This window comes from Prunus persica, chromosome G2 (assembly GCF_000346465.2).
Source record: "Prunus persica cultivar Lovell chromosome G2, Prunus_persica_NCBIv2, whole genome shotgun sequence".
NCBI classification, from domain to species: domain Eukaryota; kingdom Viridiplantae; phylum Streptophyta; class Magnoliopsida; order Rosales; family Rosaceae; genus Prunus; species Prunus persica.
Genome location: NC_034010.1, coordinates 17,242,676 through 17,261,617, shown reverse-complemented (window position 1 = coordinate 17,261,617; position 18,942 = coordinate 17,242,676). Strand labels below are relative to the sequence as shown.

Here is an 18,942-nt window from a genome sequence, read left to right as displayed (position 1 = left end):
CGAGTTATGGTCGTTGTTTGGTGTGCTGGGACTGGACTTATTAAAATGGACAACAATCCAACATATTGTGTCTTACAAGTCCCACATAAAGGGATGAAGACTCATAAGGACTAATTTACACTCAATTACAGTCCAATTCAAGCCGAGCCACCAAAAGAGACCTTAGTTTAAAATACAACATTAACATTGAAAATATAAATAGAGAGTTGAATGAATTAACATTATATTGTTTGGTGAGGATATGTGGACTTTGTTAGTTTGTCTTCTTGTTCTTTGCTAAGGTTTAGACTCTTTTTTTTTGTTTTTGGGTTTTTTGTTTTTTTATACAAACAATAACAAAGGAAGGCGAATTCATAATAGAATTTCGATTGCGGGTTGACTCAAAATTATTGAAGACTAGTGTGTCAAATTAGGATTAACTCAAAATTACTTGAAGATCATGAGTCCCAAGCCCATTATATTTTTATTCAGGCCCAATATCCAGAAAAATGCATTTACTCAGAGGTAGTCTCGTATCAATGGCGATACATACACAAACGCACACCACCTTCGGCTTCAATCTGGGTTCAACCAGAGCACAACAGCCACCACAAAACGCTTCCCTGTCCTGCGTTTTGGCTTCGCATTTTGCCGATTCCAGGTACTCCCTCTCACTCCCATTAACAAAAATCTGATGAGCAATTTGTTGCATTAATTTCGCAATTCCTTTCCCATATTCTCTCTCTCTCTCTCTCTCTCTCTCTCTCTCTCTCTCTCTCTCTGTTTGTGTATCCTAAATTTATTATGATATGTTTTCATGATTTTTATTCTTATCTCAATTATGCACTTACAGAATTTCAACCAGTAACATAGGAGAAAATGACCCAACTCCTTGTGAACTAAGATGGATCAAATCTTTTTTTTTTTTTTCCTGTAATTTATAGATTTTTTGGGTTGTGCTGGAATTACAAAAGAAAGCATGGAAGATTCTTATTCTGTTTGCAGTCCCAGAAGAATCCTGAGTGTATCAAAGAAGAGGAGGGCAACAGTGTCTTTTGTGGATTCAGATGATAAGGCTTCTGGGTTTCATGGCCCCAAACCTTCTGAAGTTTATGGCTTTGTTGGTTCCATCACAACTGTTGTGGCTACAGGTCTATTTCATCTACCATCCTTCTTCCTTGAGAGATTTTAGAAAACAAAATTTTCTTTTAATATTTACTTTGATTTTTCTGTGAGCAGTTATTTTCTTGGTGTGGGCATATGTTCCAGAGTCTTGGCTACATTCCATTGGGATATTTTACTATCCCAGCAGGTCAGCTTGGTTTCTCTCATGTGTTTGCAAGTTTTTTTCAAAGATTTTGTTCATTTGGAACTTTGATAATGTTTTGTCATAGCTAGGGGAATTTAATGTTTAAATCAAAATAAGGTTACTTTGATCGGGAAAGAAAAAATTTGGTCAGTGTTTCTTAATGGAAGAGTTTGTGGAGAGAGTTCTTACAAAATCAGCTATGGTAGTGAAAAAAGGGAAAAGAAAAGAAAATTGCTCTGGTGGTGATTTCTATGTGGTAATTTTGTTTTGTCCTTGAACACTTTTTGTTTTTGAAGTACAAGCGATAGTCTAAATTACAAGGGGGGTGGGGGGGTGGGATGTTCTCACATACACACTAGTATGATGTCATGGAGGTTCGAACCTGAGAGCTCTAGTCTGCAAGTCAAGGCCTTTGAACACTTTCAGTTAATCTTTGAATTTGTGTTACTATTTTCAGGTATTGGGCATTGGCAGTGCCAGCTTATGCTATGATGACAGTGGTATTAGCTTTGGGATTTTATTGTGGCGTCAACTTCATGTCCACTCCTCCCCCATCTTCCTTATATACTGTATATGGTGAGAGTTGATTGCCTCCCTCTTGTGATTAAAGTTTTGGATGTCTTGTTCAGGCTTCAAGTTCATTGTTTTGATAAGTTATGCATAAACTTCCATTCTCTTCTGCAGATGAATTCAGTAGAGATCCTTTGAGCTCTGTTCCAATGGGGGGTGATGATCAGCCCATAGAACCTATATCCGATATCAGTATCGACAGAATCAACCGTTCGATGTTTAAATAACACAAGAACCCATAGGGCATTGGAAACTTGTACATAACTTTTTTCTATTTTCCCAAGAATGGTTTTGAGTTTTGAAATGAATTGGTGACTTGGTTGAGCAAAAGGGAGTCCATAGCAGGAAAGAAAAATACACCTGGACGAGCAGAGCTCGTTAAGTAATATAAAATTATACATATAATCATCAACGGGAGCTAAAAATTTAACTAGACAAAACATGTAATTTAGCTGGACATAACAGCTGAACCTATTCCATATATCTTTAAATGGTTCATAGTTGTCCAAGCAAATGTGAACGACTGTGATTTAGTACAGCTCTTTTCCAATTAGCAAAGGTAATACAATTTTCAATGCATTAAGTGGAATGCTTCTTTTATGCAATTAGCTTCTCTGTAGAGACTGACGATCAAAAGTAGACCAAACAATCTGAAAAGTCAGGAGTGTGTTATTATAGACAAGCACTTGCATGCTGCAGGTCTTCCGCTAGTCCGGAAGCCAAACTCACAAATGGCTTCCCTTCCTTGGGGATGACAAAATTTGTAAATTGATTGTCATTTCACCTGAGGCAGAAACCATCCTTGAGGATGATCAAATTTGTAATTTGATTTTCATTTCATCAGAAGCGGAAACCGATATTGTTTGTATTTCAGACATTGCTCTCTCAAGTAAGAACTTCCAGCTTTTCTTGAACTTGGATCCTTGTCATCTGAGAGTTCAACATCTCATGCACTATACTCTTCAACTGCAGTGCAAAAAGTTGATGTCTGAATTTTAAGTTTACAAGAAAATACTTTCTTTCCTATTTAATTTGTTAAGAAACTACAAGCAACAAGTTCATCAATCAAACAGAGCACAATTATTATAGAATGCAAGAGATGAGAATTTTAGTTTCAGAAGGCCAGGCCTAAGGGTGTGTGTACTAAAAATGAGCATGACTAATAGAAAACACAAATGTGCCTTGAAGCAATGTGCCTCTTTCTGTAAAGTTCAAAATATCAAAGCTCAATGCTTCCGTGTTCAACACTATATCGGAGAGTAACATTATGATATAAAGATTACCTCAGTGAGCCCTACTTCATTTGTCACTGACACATGAAGAGCTCCATCGGGACCCAATTTCCGGTACCTTTCCAGCTCAAGATCAGAATCATCACCCTTATCAGTAGCAAATAGCACTGGAGACTTTTGCAACAGATCACATTTGGACACAACATCAAGCCACAGATGCTCGCTAAACCTCTCCTTTATTTCTTTGTATATGACAAACTGCAAGCCGTCATAGAAAAATCATGAATTTAATATATGTGAGAAAGAAAGAACAAACAGAAGAATAGCGAAGGGGAGCATTTTCTATAGAGGTGGATTACAAAGAAACTATAGTGATTTGTCTCTCAACCATCACTTAATGTGTTGTGAGCTGTAAAAATCACTTCCATTTTAATTAATTCAACCCAATGCCACTGAAATTGTCTCAGCTCTCAAGCACAGATACAGGAATGGGTACAGCGCTATGATACAGTGCAATACAGCAACAGTCAAAAACTAGAATACAGGCACAATAAGGATACGGTAATTAAAATAATATTATTCTTTTTACTTGGCACTGTTGTGTATGGTCATATTTAATTTAGTATTTTCATACGGTAATAATTTAATTTAGCATTTTTTTGGTAAATATTTAATCTGAAATTTATTTGTAATTGATAAATATTAGAGATATCATTTAGGTGGGGTTGCATCTGATAACAAGCAGTCCTTGAGTCGTTTTCGATTCTTAAAGAAGCAGCAGATGGGCCGCATCATATCTCACTCCCAGTTCCCAACTCTCTCTCTCTCTCTCTCTCTCTCTCTCTCTCTCTCTCTATATATATATATATATATATATATATATATATCGTCTTCATTTCTGCATCGCCTTCTTCTCTCCCATCTCTCTATCTATCTCTCCCGTGTCTTCTTCTTCTTCTTCTTCTTCTTTGTCAGCCGTATACCAAGCCGTACCCCGTGTGTATCGACTAGGGTTAGGGTATCGAACCCGTATGCGTATCCAGTATGCGAACGCCGATACTACTTTTATTTTTTGAGTTTACATACTACTTCTCGATTCAACTATAGAAAAAAAGAAAAAAAACCTGATCAGAAGGTGAGGTTCCACATTGTCCAGAGAGGTCATGGACATAGAGTATTGCCGTTGGCAAATGCGAGAGCACAGCAAGCGTCAATTTTTCCAGATTATTTCTGTCCTCTGCAACACCAAAGAAAAAAAAAGATGAAATTTTTTATGCAAAGCACTGTAGTCCAAGAAAGCATCCCTCAAAATGACATAATTAAAACCAATAAACGCCAGTCACTTACCATCACATCTCTTGAGCAGCCCAGGAGTGTCTGTCACCTGCACAGTTTATACATATAACAAAATTAAGATTGGAAAAAAAATATATATATATATATATATATATTCGACTCTAAATATTAGAGAAATTGAGCCACCTGAAAAGTTTGATGGTTTGAAATAATGTGACCCATCAGAATTCCTCTTGTTGTAAAAGGGTAATTGCAAACCTACAAACAATCAAAAGAAAGAAAACAAGTCTTTCATGCTTCATACAGCAACATATGCTCAACCCATTCAAGAATGGACTATCTATATAGCCAACCACATATACAAAACAAGATATTATCTTTGTCATTGACAATTGAAATTGTGCACACCTCAGGCTTCCCTGTGGAGAGTATGCGGACCAAAGACGACTTCCCGACATTCGGTGCTCCAACAAGACAAAGTGTCGGTGATTCTAGATCAACTACCGGCATTGCTCGCAGAGTCTGCAAATATAACTAGTTTAAAGAGATGGCCTTACCAAAACAAAACAAAAAACTCAATAACCACTCAACAAATTAGAGTTGTAAAAAACAACCATTATAGGTCCCAAAGTGCACTCCTAAACAAGGCATGGAAAGTTGTTTATAGGTTATACTGACTGAACAAGTAAGAAGCAGCCAAATAGTATGAAAATTTAGACAACTGAAATATGATACAAAAGTTCATGAATTAAAAATAATATATGAAAACATCTTGTTGGCCAAAAGAACTTTAAATAAAATTTTTCTCCAGTGTCTAAAAATAAAGTGAATTGAATGAAACATCTTTGACTGACCTAAGTTTTCATAGAATATTCAACTCTATTGGTGTAAGGTGTAAGACCAGGTTCACAGACACACATACACGTACATCAAAAGTGCGTTGAAAAATCTAAACAGTTACTAAACCATCATAATACATGATACATGGCATGCATTCCTTAAAATTGAATGAAAAGAATCAATAAAGAAAAACTAAAGCCACTATAGAACTCCAATTTCAGAAAGCAAAGTACCTTGGCTATGTGTAACAAATCATCGACATGTTTTCCTCCACGATTAAATGTCTCTTCAACTTTCTTTATGCCCTGTAGATTTAGTTAAGAGAGTAAAAATCTACACAGATGGAATGGAGGTTTCTTTTTGGCTAAAGATAAGAAATAACCTCGGTTAGCCTTTCCTCTGCTTCTTTCTTCGACAATGACTGCCACAGTGTATATGAGAGTTTGTTAAAATCTTTCGTCTTCAAAATCAATAAAAAAACAAAATTAATTCCGAGTTTATTTTTATTTTTATTTTTTTCAATGGGAACCTTCAAGAGTGTATTATAGATATAAATTAAACATGGAAGAGTAAAATTCATAAAGTAATCATGGAATGCAGTGTTTGTGTGTTTCTGGTAACAGAAGATGCAAGTACTCCTCAAAAAGCTAATAAATGAAAAGGAGATAAGAAGCTTGAAGCAGGTATTGCATCATAAAGCTTTAAAAAACCAAGACTTCTACCTTAGCACAAAGAGATGCGTGTTCCTTTCCAACAGACACAACCTTCTTCCTCAGAGAATCCACCTTTCCCAACACCTGTAATTATCAAATTAAAAAGTTGAAGTATGACAAGTTGAAAAGGGTCTAAAAGATTATACCTGTCTGCATTCTGTTAGTGTAAAAGGAAACATGAAAATCCAATCAAACTCATATTTTTACTACAGAAAAAAATTATTTCAATCAATTTTTTATCATACTAACATCCTCGAGTTATTATGAGTGGAAATTGGCCACAATTTTCTCAGGATATACCTCTTCATAATTTCCATCCCCAAGAGTTAATTCAATAAGAGATCGCTCATAAGGGTGAAGATACTTTTTATTTGGAAAATTCTCTGAATAAGTTCTCAAGGGTACTGCTAATTCCTGAAGATGAAAAAGAAAGCTAGTCAGTCATCATTGAATCATATAAAAACATCACAATAGAAAATATAATAAAATGACAAACTAAAGTTGAGAACAAACTTTCATCAATGCATCAAGTTGCTTTGCACCTCTATTTCTTTCCCGCTTTGCAATATTGGCAATACCTGCAACATAAAGAAATTAAAAATCAGGGCTAGCAGCAGGTCCTATAAAGCAAGTTCCATCCGACTTGAATCTAATGTTGTTCTTTCAATTTTGATATAAAACACATGCCCATAACAAATACCCTTTGTTGGTGAAATCCTCTTAGCCTTTCTTAGTGCAGAATACAGAATGTCAACAGATGGCATCACCATGGGTAGCTTTTGGAATGCACCAACTCCTTCAAGATTTTCTGGTGATTTGTCCTACAATTACAACATTGGGACCATGGTAGCCATCATTACTTTTTCCAATACTTTAGTCTCAAGAAATCTTAATGACAAAAGATTGCACAAAGGTATGGATTACAAAACAAAATTACACCAATGAAGGGAAAAAAAAATTGGTACACGTGTGAAACTTATTTAAACATGAGAGAACAATGCCCTTGCTTAAACACTAGAATATCAAAGTAACCCAAACAATAACAATCCACTAACATAAATGGCATGCAGATCTTAAAACTTGCTAAGGTTGTCAAGGTCACTTTAACTGAGGTATAATGCCATATGAATGCACCAAATAATCACAATCAAACTTCTTTGCACATACAACTGTAGTTACGTTCTAAAATGTAATCAAACATGGATATTTCAACCTTGATGAATTAGTGAGCTAAACACCCCTAACTCACAAAATCTATGCAGGCACTATACTGTTTAATGCATGCCTTCACCTATATGTCTGTTTACCAGGTACATAATACTCTTATTGTTAGCAGACCAAACACTGAATTTGTCAACTACATCGATTATTTACTTATAACGAAATCGTCCTTAATATCCTGCAACCTACCTCATGAAATACACACCTTGGAAAGTCAACCAGTGTGAAAAGGCAGGCAAAGCCCAAAGAAAACAAACAAACTAAATAACTACTGCCCTATGATGAGATTGACCCCGTAGATCAGAGTCCAAAATACAAACTAAAGAAGCAGGAAAGTCAGCCATTCTTTCACTCCAATAACTCCATTCCCTATATGCCAGCAACTTCTAAATCCCAAACGTCAAAGGCATAGTTCAGAATGGTTCTTGATCTAAACCCATATCCCTCTCTGACTGCTCCAGAAGGGCATACCCTTATTGCAGTCAGTCATTTGATGCTTGAATCCTGCATCTCACATAAGATTTCACCATGCCCTGATACTTATTCATGAGGTCACTCCAACCTCTCACACTTTTTGTCATCCAGCAAGAAAATGGTAGTAAAGAAATAATGAGGGATGGAATTCACACATAACAGTAAAGACATATACAGTTGCTTATATGAACACAGTAACACTATTTAATGACTCAATTCTCTTGTTAAATGTTTAACGGAAACTACGAAAGTAATGATAATACATCTGCTTCCCTTTTTCCTTTTTAGGACGAAGTTTTTATTTCATATCAATTCTTGCTTTGCTTCATTCGCTATTCACTATATCCTCATCTTGCTATTAAACATGCCCTTGAGGCCAAAATAAATACACATACCAAAGAGAAATACCTTCGGTTTGCTTTCTGGTTTAACCAAGGCTGTGGGTACATAGCTTCCCCTGACAACTTCATATGCGGAAGTTTGTATTTCCTTAGAGAGGCACAGGACTGGACAAATTCTGGCACTAGGTATCAAGTACGGACCTGCACTAGGAGGGGAAACAAATATTTGTAAATGGTACAAGTCATTTAAGTTTAAAATGAATATGGTAATCACGCACCAAACCAAAAGACATTTAATTTCTCAAAATAGTCAGGAACACAACGGATATTGAAAAGGGGAGAAACAAATAAACTTAACAGAGAACCCCAGTAGTTAAAAGACAGATTTTTCAATTTTATGAAACGCAAATTTCTATGATTTCCTCAACCTTAAAGCTACCAGACGTGGATGGGTTTCATAAAAAGCTAAAATAGTGTTCAGGGTCGGGCCCAGACTGGTGGAAAAGAGTTTTGAAGAATTGCTTGAGATTGCAATGGAAATGAGCTCGTGAATTTCAAAATAACAATGGCAACAAATACAGTGGTAGATAATGAATAATTAACAGCATAAATCAAGAAGGAAAGTGACAGAGAGTTTAAAGCAAGGCACACATACAGTAGAGTTTATACACATAAAAAATGGTGGGATTTTTCTTGTTTTGACGATAGGAAAGTGAGAGAGAAGATAAGGAGAGAATGATGGGCACCTTTGGAAAATTTAGAGCTTCTGAGTAGTAATCTGTTTGGATTCTGGCACAATTGGAAGAGACTACAAGCCCTGCTCATCCTCCTCTCTCCTCAGTCCAGCAGCTTCTGAAGAATTTGTTTAAGCTCTGGTAGAGCAAAAGAGTGGCCAAGTAAGCGAGGTTTTTGGGGTTTATCGAGTGTTTTCCTTCTCTTAATTTTTTATTATATAATTTTATTGTTTTGAGAGAGTTATCGACTTTTCTCATAAATGTATTATTTTCTTATTAAAAAAATATTTATAATATTGCCCTTGCATACGTTCAATTCTCTCCTCTTTTAATATCGTTTGCATAATTTTTTTTTAAGAGCAAGGATATGCCACTAAAATCATACAAAGCTTACACATGATCAGCGACGGACACAAAATTTTAAAAATGAGGTGGATTAAATTTTCCTTATAGGTAAACTGTTAATTTTGAACTAGACTAAATCCTTAAAAACTTATATACTAGCTATAAGAATAAAATAATAAAATTCACCTGGGCTATAGGTGCATCACCTCACTCCGTCCCTGCACGTGATTGAATTTATAGTAGGTATTTTTGGCATGTCAATCCCAAATGTGATAGTTTTTTTTTTTCAAAATTTTAGGAGCTGTTTGATAACCATTTATTTTTTATTTTTTATTTTTCCACATCTAAAAATTTAAAACTTGTTTGATAATTAATTCTAGTTTTCAAAGAAAGTGAAATCTGAACAAAAGTTGTGTGGTAATTGATATCAGTTTTCAGTTTTATGTAAAGCTCGAAAATGGAATTTTTTTTGGAGTCATATTTTGAATTTGAGATTATAGAATGAAAATGCTTGTTACGAAGAGTTAATAGTATTTTTTTCGGTGAATCTTTTGAAATTAGGATGGTTTTTTTTTTTTTTTAATTTGTTGGTGAATTTAGCCTAGTGAAATTAGGATATGGAGAGTTCATTGTCAATGCATAAACACAGAGTTAGAGTTAGTAGTAGCAACTTAGATTATTGCACGCTTGTTGGAGCCTCTTTTGTTCAATTTTAAACATGTTTAAAGGTTCTTATTACATGGAAAGTTAAACAGAAAGTGTCGAGGGGATTTTGTTCATTAATCTTCAAGTAGTCTGCTTCCTGTCTTTTAAGTTAAGCCCTCCATAACCCAATTTTTTGCCTGATTTTTCTAGTGCAATCATAATCTCAGCTAGCCAGTCGCCGCAAATATTCGTCACAGTCCGGATAAAATTCCTACTGGTCAGGACATACTCGTGGTAAACAATCCACTCTGGCTTGTGATCCAAGCAACTGGACGGATGCAAGTGTACAACTTGGTTATCTTTCACTGTGCTGTAGTGTCCTGTGTTGCTTTCCAGGTGAGCCACCTGCATGAAATATCCAGCTAGCAAGGCCTTTCTTATGTTGATGTAGTAGTCCCCACTCTTAAAATCAGTGCTGCATAACTTGAGATTGAACCGAGCCATAATTCGCGCTAGCTGCTGCCGAACATTGTCTGCAGCCTTCAGTACCTTCTCATTGACAAAGTTTTGATAGCACCACACAGGATCCTCATTGTTCTTGTAGGCGTGGTACACATTGAGAAGCGTTATGTGGTCTCCATCCATGTGACCAAACTTCGCTTTCGCTTCGTCTGCAGCTTTTCGAGCCTCTCTAGGCCTAAGAAAACAATTAGGTACCGAGAGCATTGAACAGATTGACAGGATTTCGTTCGAGCAGTGAAATCCAGGGCTCATGATGAGCATCTTTGACATCTGAGGGTCTAATGGGAACTCGCTCATAATCTCCCCCAGCTTGGTCAAATTACCCTCGTCATCCAATGCTCCCAAAGAATACAAAACCTCTAGTGCTCGCATCAATGTCTCAGGAGCAGGAGGGTCCATGAGATCAAAATGAACCAAGTCATCAATTCCTAGTTTCTTCAAAGTAAGCACTGTATTTGCAAGGTTTGATCTCAATATCTCTGGACATGTTTGTGCTTCAAGATGATTATGGAAACTTTTCTCAGTGTAAAGTCTGAAACATTTCCCCGGTCTAGTCCTTCCAGCACGCCCTGCCCTCTGACAGGCACTGGCCTTGGAAATTGGAGACACCAACAATGACTCAACACCCCCACTTGGGCTATAAACTTTCTGTTTAGAAAATCCCGGGTCGATAACATAAACGATTCCATCTATGGTTAAAGAAGTTTCAGCAATGTTTGTTGACACCACAATCTTCCTCCCAGAACGTACTGGCTCAAATATTTTCTGCTGCACAGCTGGAGGCAGAGTTGAGTACAGAGGCAACACTTTGACAGGACCAGACTGATCACCAAATTTTGCAATTTCTTTGTCAATTTTGCAGCATACATCTTCAATCTCTTCCTCCCCAGTTAAAAAGACAAGTACATCCCCTGGACCCTCAAACATATGAATCTGCACAACGGTTCGAATTGTTGCCTCCACATAGTTCTTTTCGGGTTCCTCACTGTAAAGAATTTCCACTGGATGAAGCCTGCCAGGAACTTTCATACAATGCGCACCACTGAAATAGCCCTGAAATTTTTCGGCCTCAAGAGTAGCGCTCATCACAACCAACTTCAAATCAGGCCTATTTCTCAACACCTTCTTGAGAAGCCCGAAAAGAACATCAGTTGCTAACGTTCTTTCGTGTGCCTCATCCAGTATTATCACCTTGTACCTTTCCAACAGGGGATCTGCCATTGCCTCTCTTAAAAGCATACCATCTGTTAAATACTTCAACAATGTTTTAGAGGCACTGCTGCAGTCTTCGAAACGAATAGTGTAGCCAACCTCTTCTCCTATCTTCACATCCATCTCTTCAGCTACACGACGAGACACTGACATTGCGGCAACTCTACGTGGCTGCGTGCACGCAATCATCATCCTTTTACCACCCGGAATTTCTGCATTAACACTTTCCAAAACAAATTGAGGGATTTGAGTGGTTTTACCGCTACCAGTCTCACCAACCAAAATTATACATTGGTTGGCCTTAAGAGCCTTCAAGAACTCGTCTTTCTGTTGCCAAACTGGCAAAGTCTTCCTCTTCTCAAGGATCTCATAGTAGCTCTGGGAATAAGGCATTCCAGTCCACGGATTGATCACACCGCTTACCACCGCATTGTCAATCGTTGTGGCTCCTCCACCGCCGCCTGATTTTCTCATCTTCGCTGATGATGAGACCACCATGTTAAACAAACACATCTTCCTCTTCCTCTCCATACGCATCAGTAATGCGTTTTGTCTAGAGTTGGAGAGTCAGTTTTATACAATATGGAGGTGGAGAATCCATGTTCTTGTGGGAATAGGATTCCTGGAGAGACTTGAAGAACCGGAGTAAAAAAGAAACCGCAGTATGTATATATAACTATAATACTTCTTCTCACGTGCTTCTGTTTGCAACAAGTGCAAGCAAGCTAGATTGAATACCTACACGTATTAATTGAGTTCTTCACATTGTATACGAAGTACGAATTCAATGATATGACTAAAAAGTGTATCAACTTCAAAAAGTTTTGAAATATGTTTAGGAGAAGGATTTAAAATCTGTCCGTTTGGTAAAAGGATTTAATATCTGTTTGAACCAAGGATTAGAAGTCTTTGAATTCCTGATTGCCTTGGTGCCAGTAAGCAGCAAAGTGTGTTATATAAACATAATAAATTGGAATGACAGAATAAAAACCATTTATCTAAACATAATAATGTTATCACCTCAATCTTGAGATGATGTTATTTGAATTTTTTTTTTCTTGGAACAATTAAGCTTTTATTCATAAGTCATCGAAAGAAGAATCGTTTGAGATAAGTCGGAACAAAAAGAACAGATTATAATAAGGTACAAGAACATAAGCATAATAAGGCTTATTAAATAGATAGATACTGCCTATTGGTGCCTCATCAATTTGAGTTTACAGCTTTTGTTCCTGTATTATATGTAATATGTTACTGCCATTTCAAGTTGCAACTGTTGTTGCCTCTGCCTTCCTCTCCAACTCTTCCAGTGCTTCCCACAATTTTGGGTCCTCAAAATCTCTAATAACGAAAGTGGCTCCGGCATCAGTCAACCATGTCTCGGGATTCCTTGTGCCTAAACCAACTACTGGCATTCCAGCTGCTACTCCAGCTTTCACTCCAGAAACAGAATCCTTAACGACCCAAAAAAACAGAAAAAAAAGTGCAACTTATATCAAAATTTACTCAGGAACGTTATCGTTATTCGTTAATTTAAAGCACACAGTCCTTAAAGACAAACCTCAAAGATGAAAGCATGCTTGTGAGACACTTGAAGTGTTTCGAGAGCCTTCAAGTAAGGGTCAGGAAATGGTTTTGCCCTTGTGCATTCGACTCCGATAACAAGAATTTCAAAGAAATCCGAGAGCCCCAAAGATGATATCATTAGCTCGCCACTAGCTCTTGGAGAATTTGTTACAGCAGCCCTTCTGAAGCCTTGATTTTCGATCCACTTGCGCAACTTATCCAGACCCTTGACAGGCTCTAATTGTTCAGCAGCCAATCTGCATATGTCCTTTATTAAGTCAGGTTCAGGAATAGAAGCAAAACCTGAACACTGTATGGAAATGTGTGCCAACAAACTATCAAACTAGACTATTGACAGGTAACACAACATGCTTGCTTGATATATAAATAAATATAGCAAACCATTATGTAGCAGCAAATACCATAATTTCTTTAAATTACCTCCGGAACATGGCTTCCTTGTCGTCCAAAAATTTCCTTGCTGTTTGGAGATCCCAGTCATGAAAGACGGTACTGCAAAGATACTCATTGTTCTTTCCACTAAAATGTTCACTGTAGAATTCCTCAGTGATAGGAATCCCTCCATTAAAGCCTACCTCTTGAAGCATTTCACGGAAAGCATAGTAATGGAGGGGATCTGAATCACACAACGTTCCATCAATGTCGAATAGAATTGCTTCCAGAGGAGCGATAAGGGCAAGCGAACATTTCCTGCCATCACAAAACAGGAGGAGGATTAAGGCCAGCAGCAGCAGAACAACAAAAAATTTGAACATAAAGAAAAAGAAAACAAGATGATTGTCTGGACAAAAAATGCTTGGACTAATATAGTCTAGAGTATGATTATGCCATAAAGTCATAGGCAACATACTGAATTTTCTAGCTTATATTATCCAAAATCTACAATCAAAGGTCAAGATACAGATTCAACAAATGGAAAAGAAGAACACTGAATTTTCCATCTTTAAAATCAGATTAAGCTTCATGCACTGAGGATTTAACAATGATCAATCCACAGTTGAACTTTAAACATGCACCAACGATGAGCTTGGGAAACGAGCAGCTTCATGTGCGAAAAAGAAAAGAAAAGAAAAGAAAAATAAAAAAGCAAAGGAAAGCAAATCAAAGAAAAGAAAAGCAAAGAAATACCTATCGAGTGGGAGAGGAGTTGATGAAATATTGGACATCGTTGGTGGTGGTGGTGGTGAGAGAGGTAAAGTTAAGCTATGTCGAGTGAGGTTGCAACTATGATATATAGTTTTCTTTTTTTCTTCGGCAAATGGCATGATCCTTTATAAGTGGTCAGAAAAGAGGGTGTGGAATGTTGGAAGTTAAAATATCAACATATTTTATTTTTTGTCAAATTTAATATCAAAACATTAAATCCATGTGAAAAAATTTATTTCACTGTCGAATAAAATATTTAACTACACACGGACATTTAAGTTTATAATTTTTTTTTTTTTTTAACCAAGGTTTATAAACTGACTCTATAATTCCTGCAAACTTTTACTCTTTCCACTTCAACAAATTTTTATAATTGGTAAAGCATAAATATAATGTTACTGTATTTTCTCAAGATTTTACATAATGTGTTATTTTAATGTTTATACATATTTACTAATCCGTAATCAGATGAGGAGAAAATGAATTAAGGAGGAGTTAAAATTTGGATTCCATTGAAGTTGTTTACTAAACTAACTCGAATTGGAATAGGAATGATACTGATTCCTTATAAGTTGTTTACTAATAAATTCCCATAAATCGGAATTGAAACTCAAATGATACTAAAATGCCCTTATTCTAAATAAATTATTTTATATGCAAATTTTTGTTGGGTTAAAGTAGATGGCAAATTATAAACTTTAAAAAAATATATGTGAGGGGTATAATGGATAAAAAAGATAAATTACTCACGAGTTAGTTCTCTAGGATTAGAATACCACTTCCCCACCCAAAGAACTATTATACTTTCATTCCTTTATGTGAAATAAAAGTAGGAGTAATCTGTAATTGAAATTTAACTCCTCATTTTGATTCCGCTTTGATTACAAATTAGTGAACATATCAAGTTGAACTAAAGGACATGTCTTTTTATCAAATATATATATATATATAATCTGGCTAGGAGAAAGATGCATCCTGATGTGGAAAAGTAAAACAATCTATATTGCATAAGGATGGATAATGTATATATGGTCGACTGACATCCCTTATCTTGATGCGAAGAAGCCAATTCTGTTACATTAGAATAATAAACCTGTCTTACAAGTACATTAATTCATCTTTTTAATGTATAAATTTCCACAAACATTAATAATAAAAAATTGCAAATTTTGAAGGAAAACTAAGATGTTGCCGAATAAAAGAGTGAAAGTGATGGCATTAACGGTTAGTTTGGGATTGCTGACACTTATTAAAAAAGCAGTCTTTATTGTGCTTTAAAAATAATCAACTGTAAAGTAAAGATGTACAATGTTTGGTAAACAATATTTTTAAAATATTGTTAGTATATAAAGAGCAATGTCAAAATTGTTTGGTAAATTTTAATATAAAACTTTTGTAACTGTGAATAATGATTAAAATAAACATAATGTTGAAAGTGTTATGTGATAATCATGTGGTGGTTATGGTGGTGGTTGTAATGAAGGTGGAGGTGGAGATGGAGGAGTTGGTGGTGGTGAAGGTGGTTGTAGGGGTGGATGTGGTGGTGGTGATGGTAATGAAGGTGGTGCTGGTAGACAATGTCATTTTAAAAAATTAATGATGGTATTATAGGAACTGAAAAAAATTCATTGAATGCTCATTTTGGCTTCTTTTGAAATCAACTTTGAAAAGGAACATAGCGGCTACTTTGAAAAGTTGATGTCAAAAGGCCATTACTTTTAAAATATTCAGAATATTTTATTTTTACCAAACATCTTAAATTACTTAACTTTAAAGTGAAGTAGGTATTTGACCCCAAAAAATATATATTTAAAAAAAAAAAAAGCAAATCCAAATGGGGGTCTAAGAAAGTTACTATTAGCCACGTTTTTTAAATAGAAATAAGCACACTAAAACCATCCAAAATAAAGAAAAAAAATCATGGAAATTAATAATTTGTGAACAAGTCAAGAAGTGGACATGATTAAATTGCATGAAAATCCATTACATCATACATGAAACTTAAAGTACCATACGTATGTGATTAAATTAATAATTTGATCATATATTTGTTGAATTGCAAAACAATTTCAAAATAAAATGCTGCACGTACAAAAAGTATATGTAGTATATAGGCAACATATTGAATTTTCCAGCTTAAATATATTATCCGAAATCTAAATCAAAGGTCTCAAGTATATTCAAGATTCAACAAAACATACTGTTTAAAATCAAATTAATTTTCTTGCACTGAGGCTTTTAGCAATGGTCAATCCACATTTTAACTTCAAACACTGAACAACAATGAGCTTGCCAAACGAGCAGCTTTCTGTGCAAGAAAATAAAATAACTAAAAGCAAAGAAATACCTATCAACTGGGGGTGGAGTTGATGAAATATTGGAAATCCTGGCATAACTGGTGGTGAGAGATGTAGAAGTTGAGCTAAGTCTAGTGTGGTTTTAATTAGCTATGATTAATGTCCAGGGACAGACCCACAGTGGGGTCAATGGGGTCAAACGACCCTATGGACTCTATGAAAGCAAGGTAGAAGGTCCTTTTGAATTGGGGTGTGACCCCATGAATGGCTGAAGGGAGGAGTTGCAGATACTGAGGAAGAAGAAGCTGAACAGGAAATCTGTTTTTTTGTTTTAAAGAAGCTGGCCAAAACGGCGTCGTTTTGGCCCAGCTTCTAATTTTTTTTAAAAAACGAGCTGGCCAAAACGGCGTCGTTTTGGACCAGCCCAACGTATTTTTTTTAAAAATGCGCTGGCCAAAACGGCGTCGTTTTGGACCAGCAGTGAATTTTTAAAAAAAAACTCGCTGGCCAAAACGCCGTCGTTTTGGACCAGCAGTAATGAATTTTTTTTAAAAGACCTGGCCAAAATGACGTCGTTTTGGTCCAAGTCTTTTTTTTAAAAAATAGAACAGATTGTATATCTACTGCACATACCTTCCTCCCGAGTTTTCATCTCCAAAACACCTATTTTCTAAACCCTCAAACCTAAATCCCCAATCTCCACCCAACACAACCCTCTTCCCCACCAAGCCTTTAAGCCCCAAATCCTCCATTGTACACTATGACCCTACGACATAAAATTCCTGGGTTCGTCCCTGTTAATGTCAACATATTTTAGTTTTGGTCAGGTTTAATATTTTGAAATATTAAATCCATGTGAGTGAATGAAAAAATTTGACTACAATCATACATTTACTCCTGCATCCTAGGTTTTAGGTTCGATTTCCCTCTCTCTAAATATCGCTTTGTATAATATAAAAAAAATAATTCAATCCAAAAAGAAAGGTAGATTTTAGTGAGCGCGACTGCCATGTGCCCATGTCTCATATTCCTTCTTGTAAAAGGGTCATTTTGTGTCTTTCCTACCTTGTGAATAGCCAGAATAGCCATTGGAGAGGGTCCTGAATTTGGCTTCTACCCAAACCCAAACAACTCGAATATAATAGGAACACAATGGAAATTCCCAGAGCCACATACAAGGACCACACACAGGATTACGAAAAGAGTTTGTGCGGGAACTAGGCATGTGGAGGCTGCTCGTAGCAATGTGGAGGGCTACATACAAGCACCACATACTCGGCCTTTTATTTTATTTTTAAAAACCCTCGAAATGGTGAGAACTGGAGTTCCATGGCTACATGTGGAGGCTGCTCGTAGGAATCCTCAGTCGTGTGACTAGTATCTATGTGTTAACTACTTTGGTAGTATAGTACGGTAATACAATAACGTGGTATAATTTGTTCAATATATTATAATATAAATAAATGTTATTGATATTGTTTCTTAAAAAAAGGAAATATTAATATTATCGTCCACCTATATACCACGTGGCCATATTATAGTATCATTTTATAATTTCTCGTGTTTGTGGCTCAATACTTCTGGGCCCTTCCTTTTTGTCTTAAGCTTGCTAAAAGCATGCATATTGTTGATGTTATTGTGGAATCATATTCCTCTCTTTGCTATTACTCTCGTTCATGAGCAGTTGCTACTAATCCTTTTTTTGGTGATTCTGTTTAAGAAGTGGAAAATCTCATGTGGTGAGAAAAGAAATTTGAAAAATGAATAGTGATTTTTTCATAGGGAAAGAGAAAAACTGGATTTAAAAGTTGAGGTTTCAAAATAAATAAAAAATAAGGGAAAATGAATAAATTGTATGGAATGGCATTATGTATGGCTCTGCAACTTTTCTTGGGTTTGCTATAGTGTTATTAATGTTGTAAATAATATTGGTGAAGTCCACATAAAGAGAAATGATGGAAGAAAAATGATTGTATTAAGTATGGTAGTCAAAAGTAGAAATGATGGTGTTAGAAGTGGGATGATTAGTCAAAAGATGAAATTATAATGTTGGGGAGAAATCATTATGTCTCCATTAGAAGCCTTTTACTTTGCCTATATATAGGCTTGCTCATTCACTTGTAATACACACCAAAGAGAAGAGAAGAAAGAGTGAGGAAAGAAAGAACGGAAGAGAGAAAGAGAAAGAGTGGGAGTCAGAGAGAAGAGAAAGAGTGGAGTCTATCTGAGGAGAAATTCTGTCAGTGTAAACACTACAAAGAGAAATATAATCCCACTCCCAATATTACAGTGGTACTTCTCATCAACTGATTATTCTAGTTTTATAACAATTAACAATATATAAGATGTTATTGCAGTGTAAAAAGTGGTCATCCAATGTAAAAGGTGGAGTGGCATTCAGTGTCATTACAGTGCAAAAATATATAATGTCAAGGAAGTGTATTAACAGTGGGATGTTAAGGAAATGTTTTTTTTTTTA

The 18,942-nt window shown here is 35.9% G+C and overlaps 4 protein-coding genes across 5 annotated transcripts; 1 reads left to right on the top strand and 3 right to left on the bottom strand.

Moving 5' to 3' along the window:
• Positions 213 to 2,184, top strand: LOC18784639 (phosphatidylinositol N-acetylglucosaminyltransferase subunit P). 2 transcript variants are annotated; one of them, XM_020558133.1, is made up of 5 exons: positions 213 to 640; positions 985 to 1,130; positions 1,219 to 1,291; positions 1,746 to 1,864; positions 1,973 to 2,184. In XM_020558133.1, the coding sequence occupies exons 1-5, from the start codon at positions 489 to 491 to the stop codon at positions 2,083 to 2,085; spliced, it is 603 nt and encodes a 200-aa protein (XP_020413722.1). In that variant the 5' UTR covers positions 213 to 488; the 3' UTR covers positions 2,086 to 2,184. The 2 variants fall into 2 exon arrangements, with proteins under 2 accessions (XP_020413722.1, XP_007218536.1); XM_007218474.2 differs by having other exon boundaries at positions 219 to 640; positions 924 to 1,130.
• LOC18785978 (nucleolar GTP-binding protein 1) lies at positions 2,301 to 8,924 on the bottom strand. Its single transcript, XM_007217954.2, has 14 exons — positions 8,722 to 8,924; positions 8,043 to 8,176; positions 6,640 to 6,760; positions 6,453 to 6,517; positions 6,240 to 6,353; positions 5,949 to 6,023; positions 5,609 to 5,647; positions 5,460 to 5,531; positions 4,795 to 4,908; positions 4,573 to 4,644; positions 4,438 to 4,474; positions 4,215 to 4,327; positions 3,142 to 3,348; positions 2,301 to 2,824 (listed from the first exon to the last, which is right to left on the bottom strand). Exons 1-14 carry the CDS (start codon positions 8,798 to 8,800, stop codon positions 2,744 to 2,746), a joined length of 1,323 nt encoding a protein of 440 aa, XP_007218016.1. The 5' UTR covers positions 8,801 to 8,924; the 3' UTR covers positions 2,301 to 2,743.
• On the bottom strand, positions 9,152 to 11,970 carry LOC18785400 (probable pre-mRNA-splicing factor ATP-dependent RNA helicase DEAH2). Its single transcript, XM_007219367.2, has one exon. It carries the CDS (start codon positions 11,968 to 11,970, stop codon positions 9,841 to 9,843), a length of 2,130 nt encoding a protein of 709 aa, XP_007219429.2. The 3' UTR covers positions 9,152 to 9,840.
• LOC18787085 (haloacid dehalogenase-like hydrolase domain-containing protein Sgpp) lies at positions 12,481 to 14,284 on the bottom strand. Its single transcript, XM_007218780.2, has 4 exons — positions 14,149 to 14,284; positions 13,441 to 13,710; positions 12,995 to 13,256; positions 12,481 to 12,887 (listed from the first exon to the last, which is right to left on the bottom strand). The coding sequence occupies exons 1-4, from the start codon at positions 14,184 to 14,186 to the stop codon at positions 12,696 to 12,698; spliced, it is 762 nt and encodes a 253-aa protein (XP_007218842.1). The 5' UTR covers positions 14,187 to 14,284; the 3' UTR covers positions 12,481 to 12,695.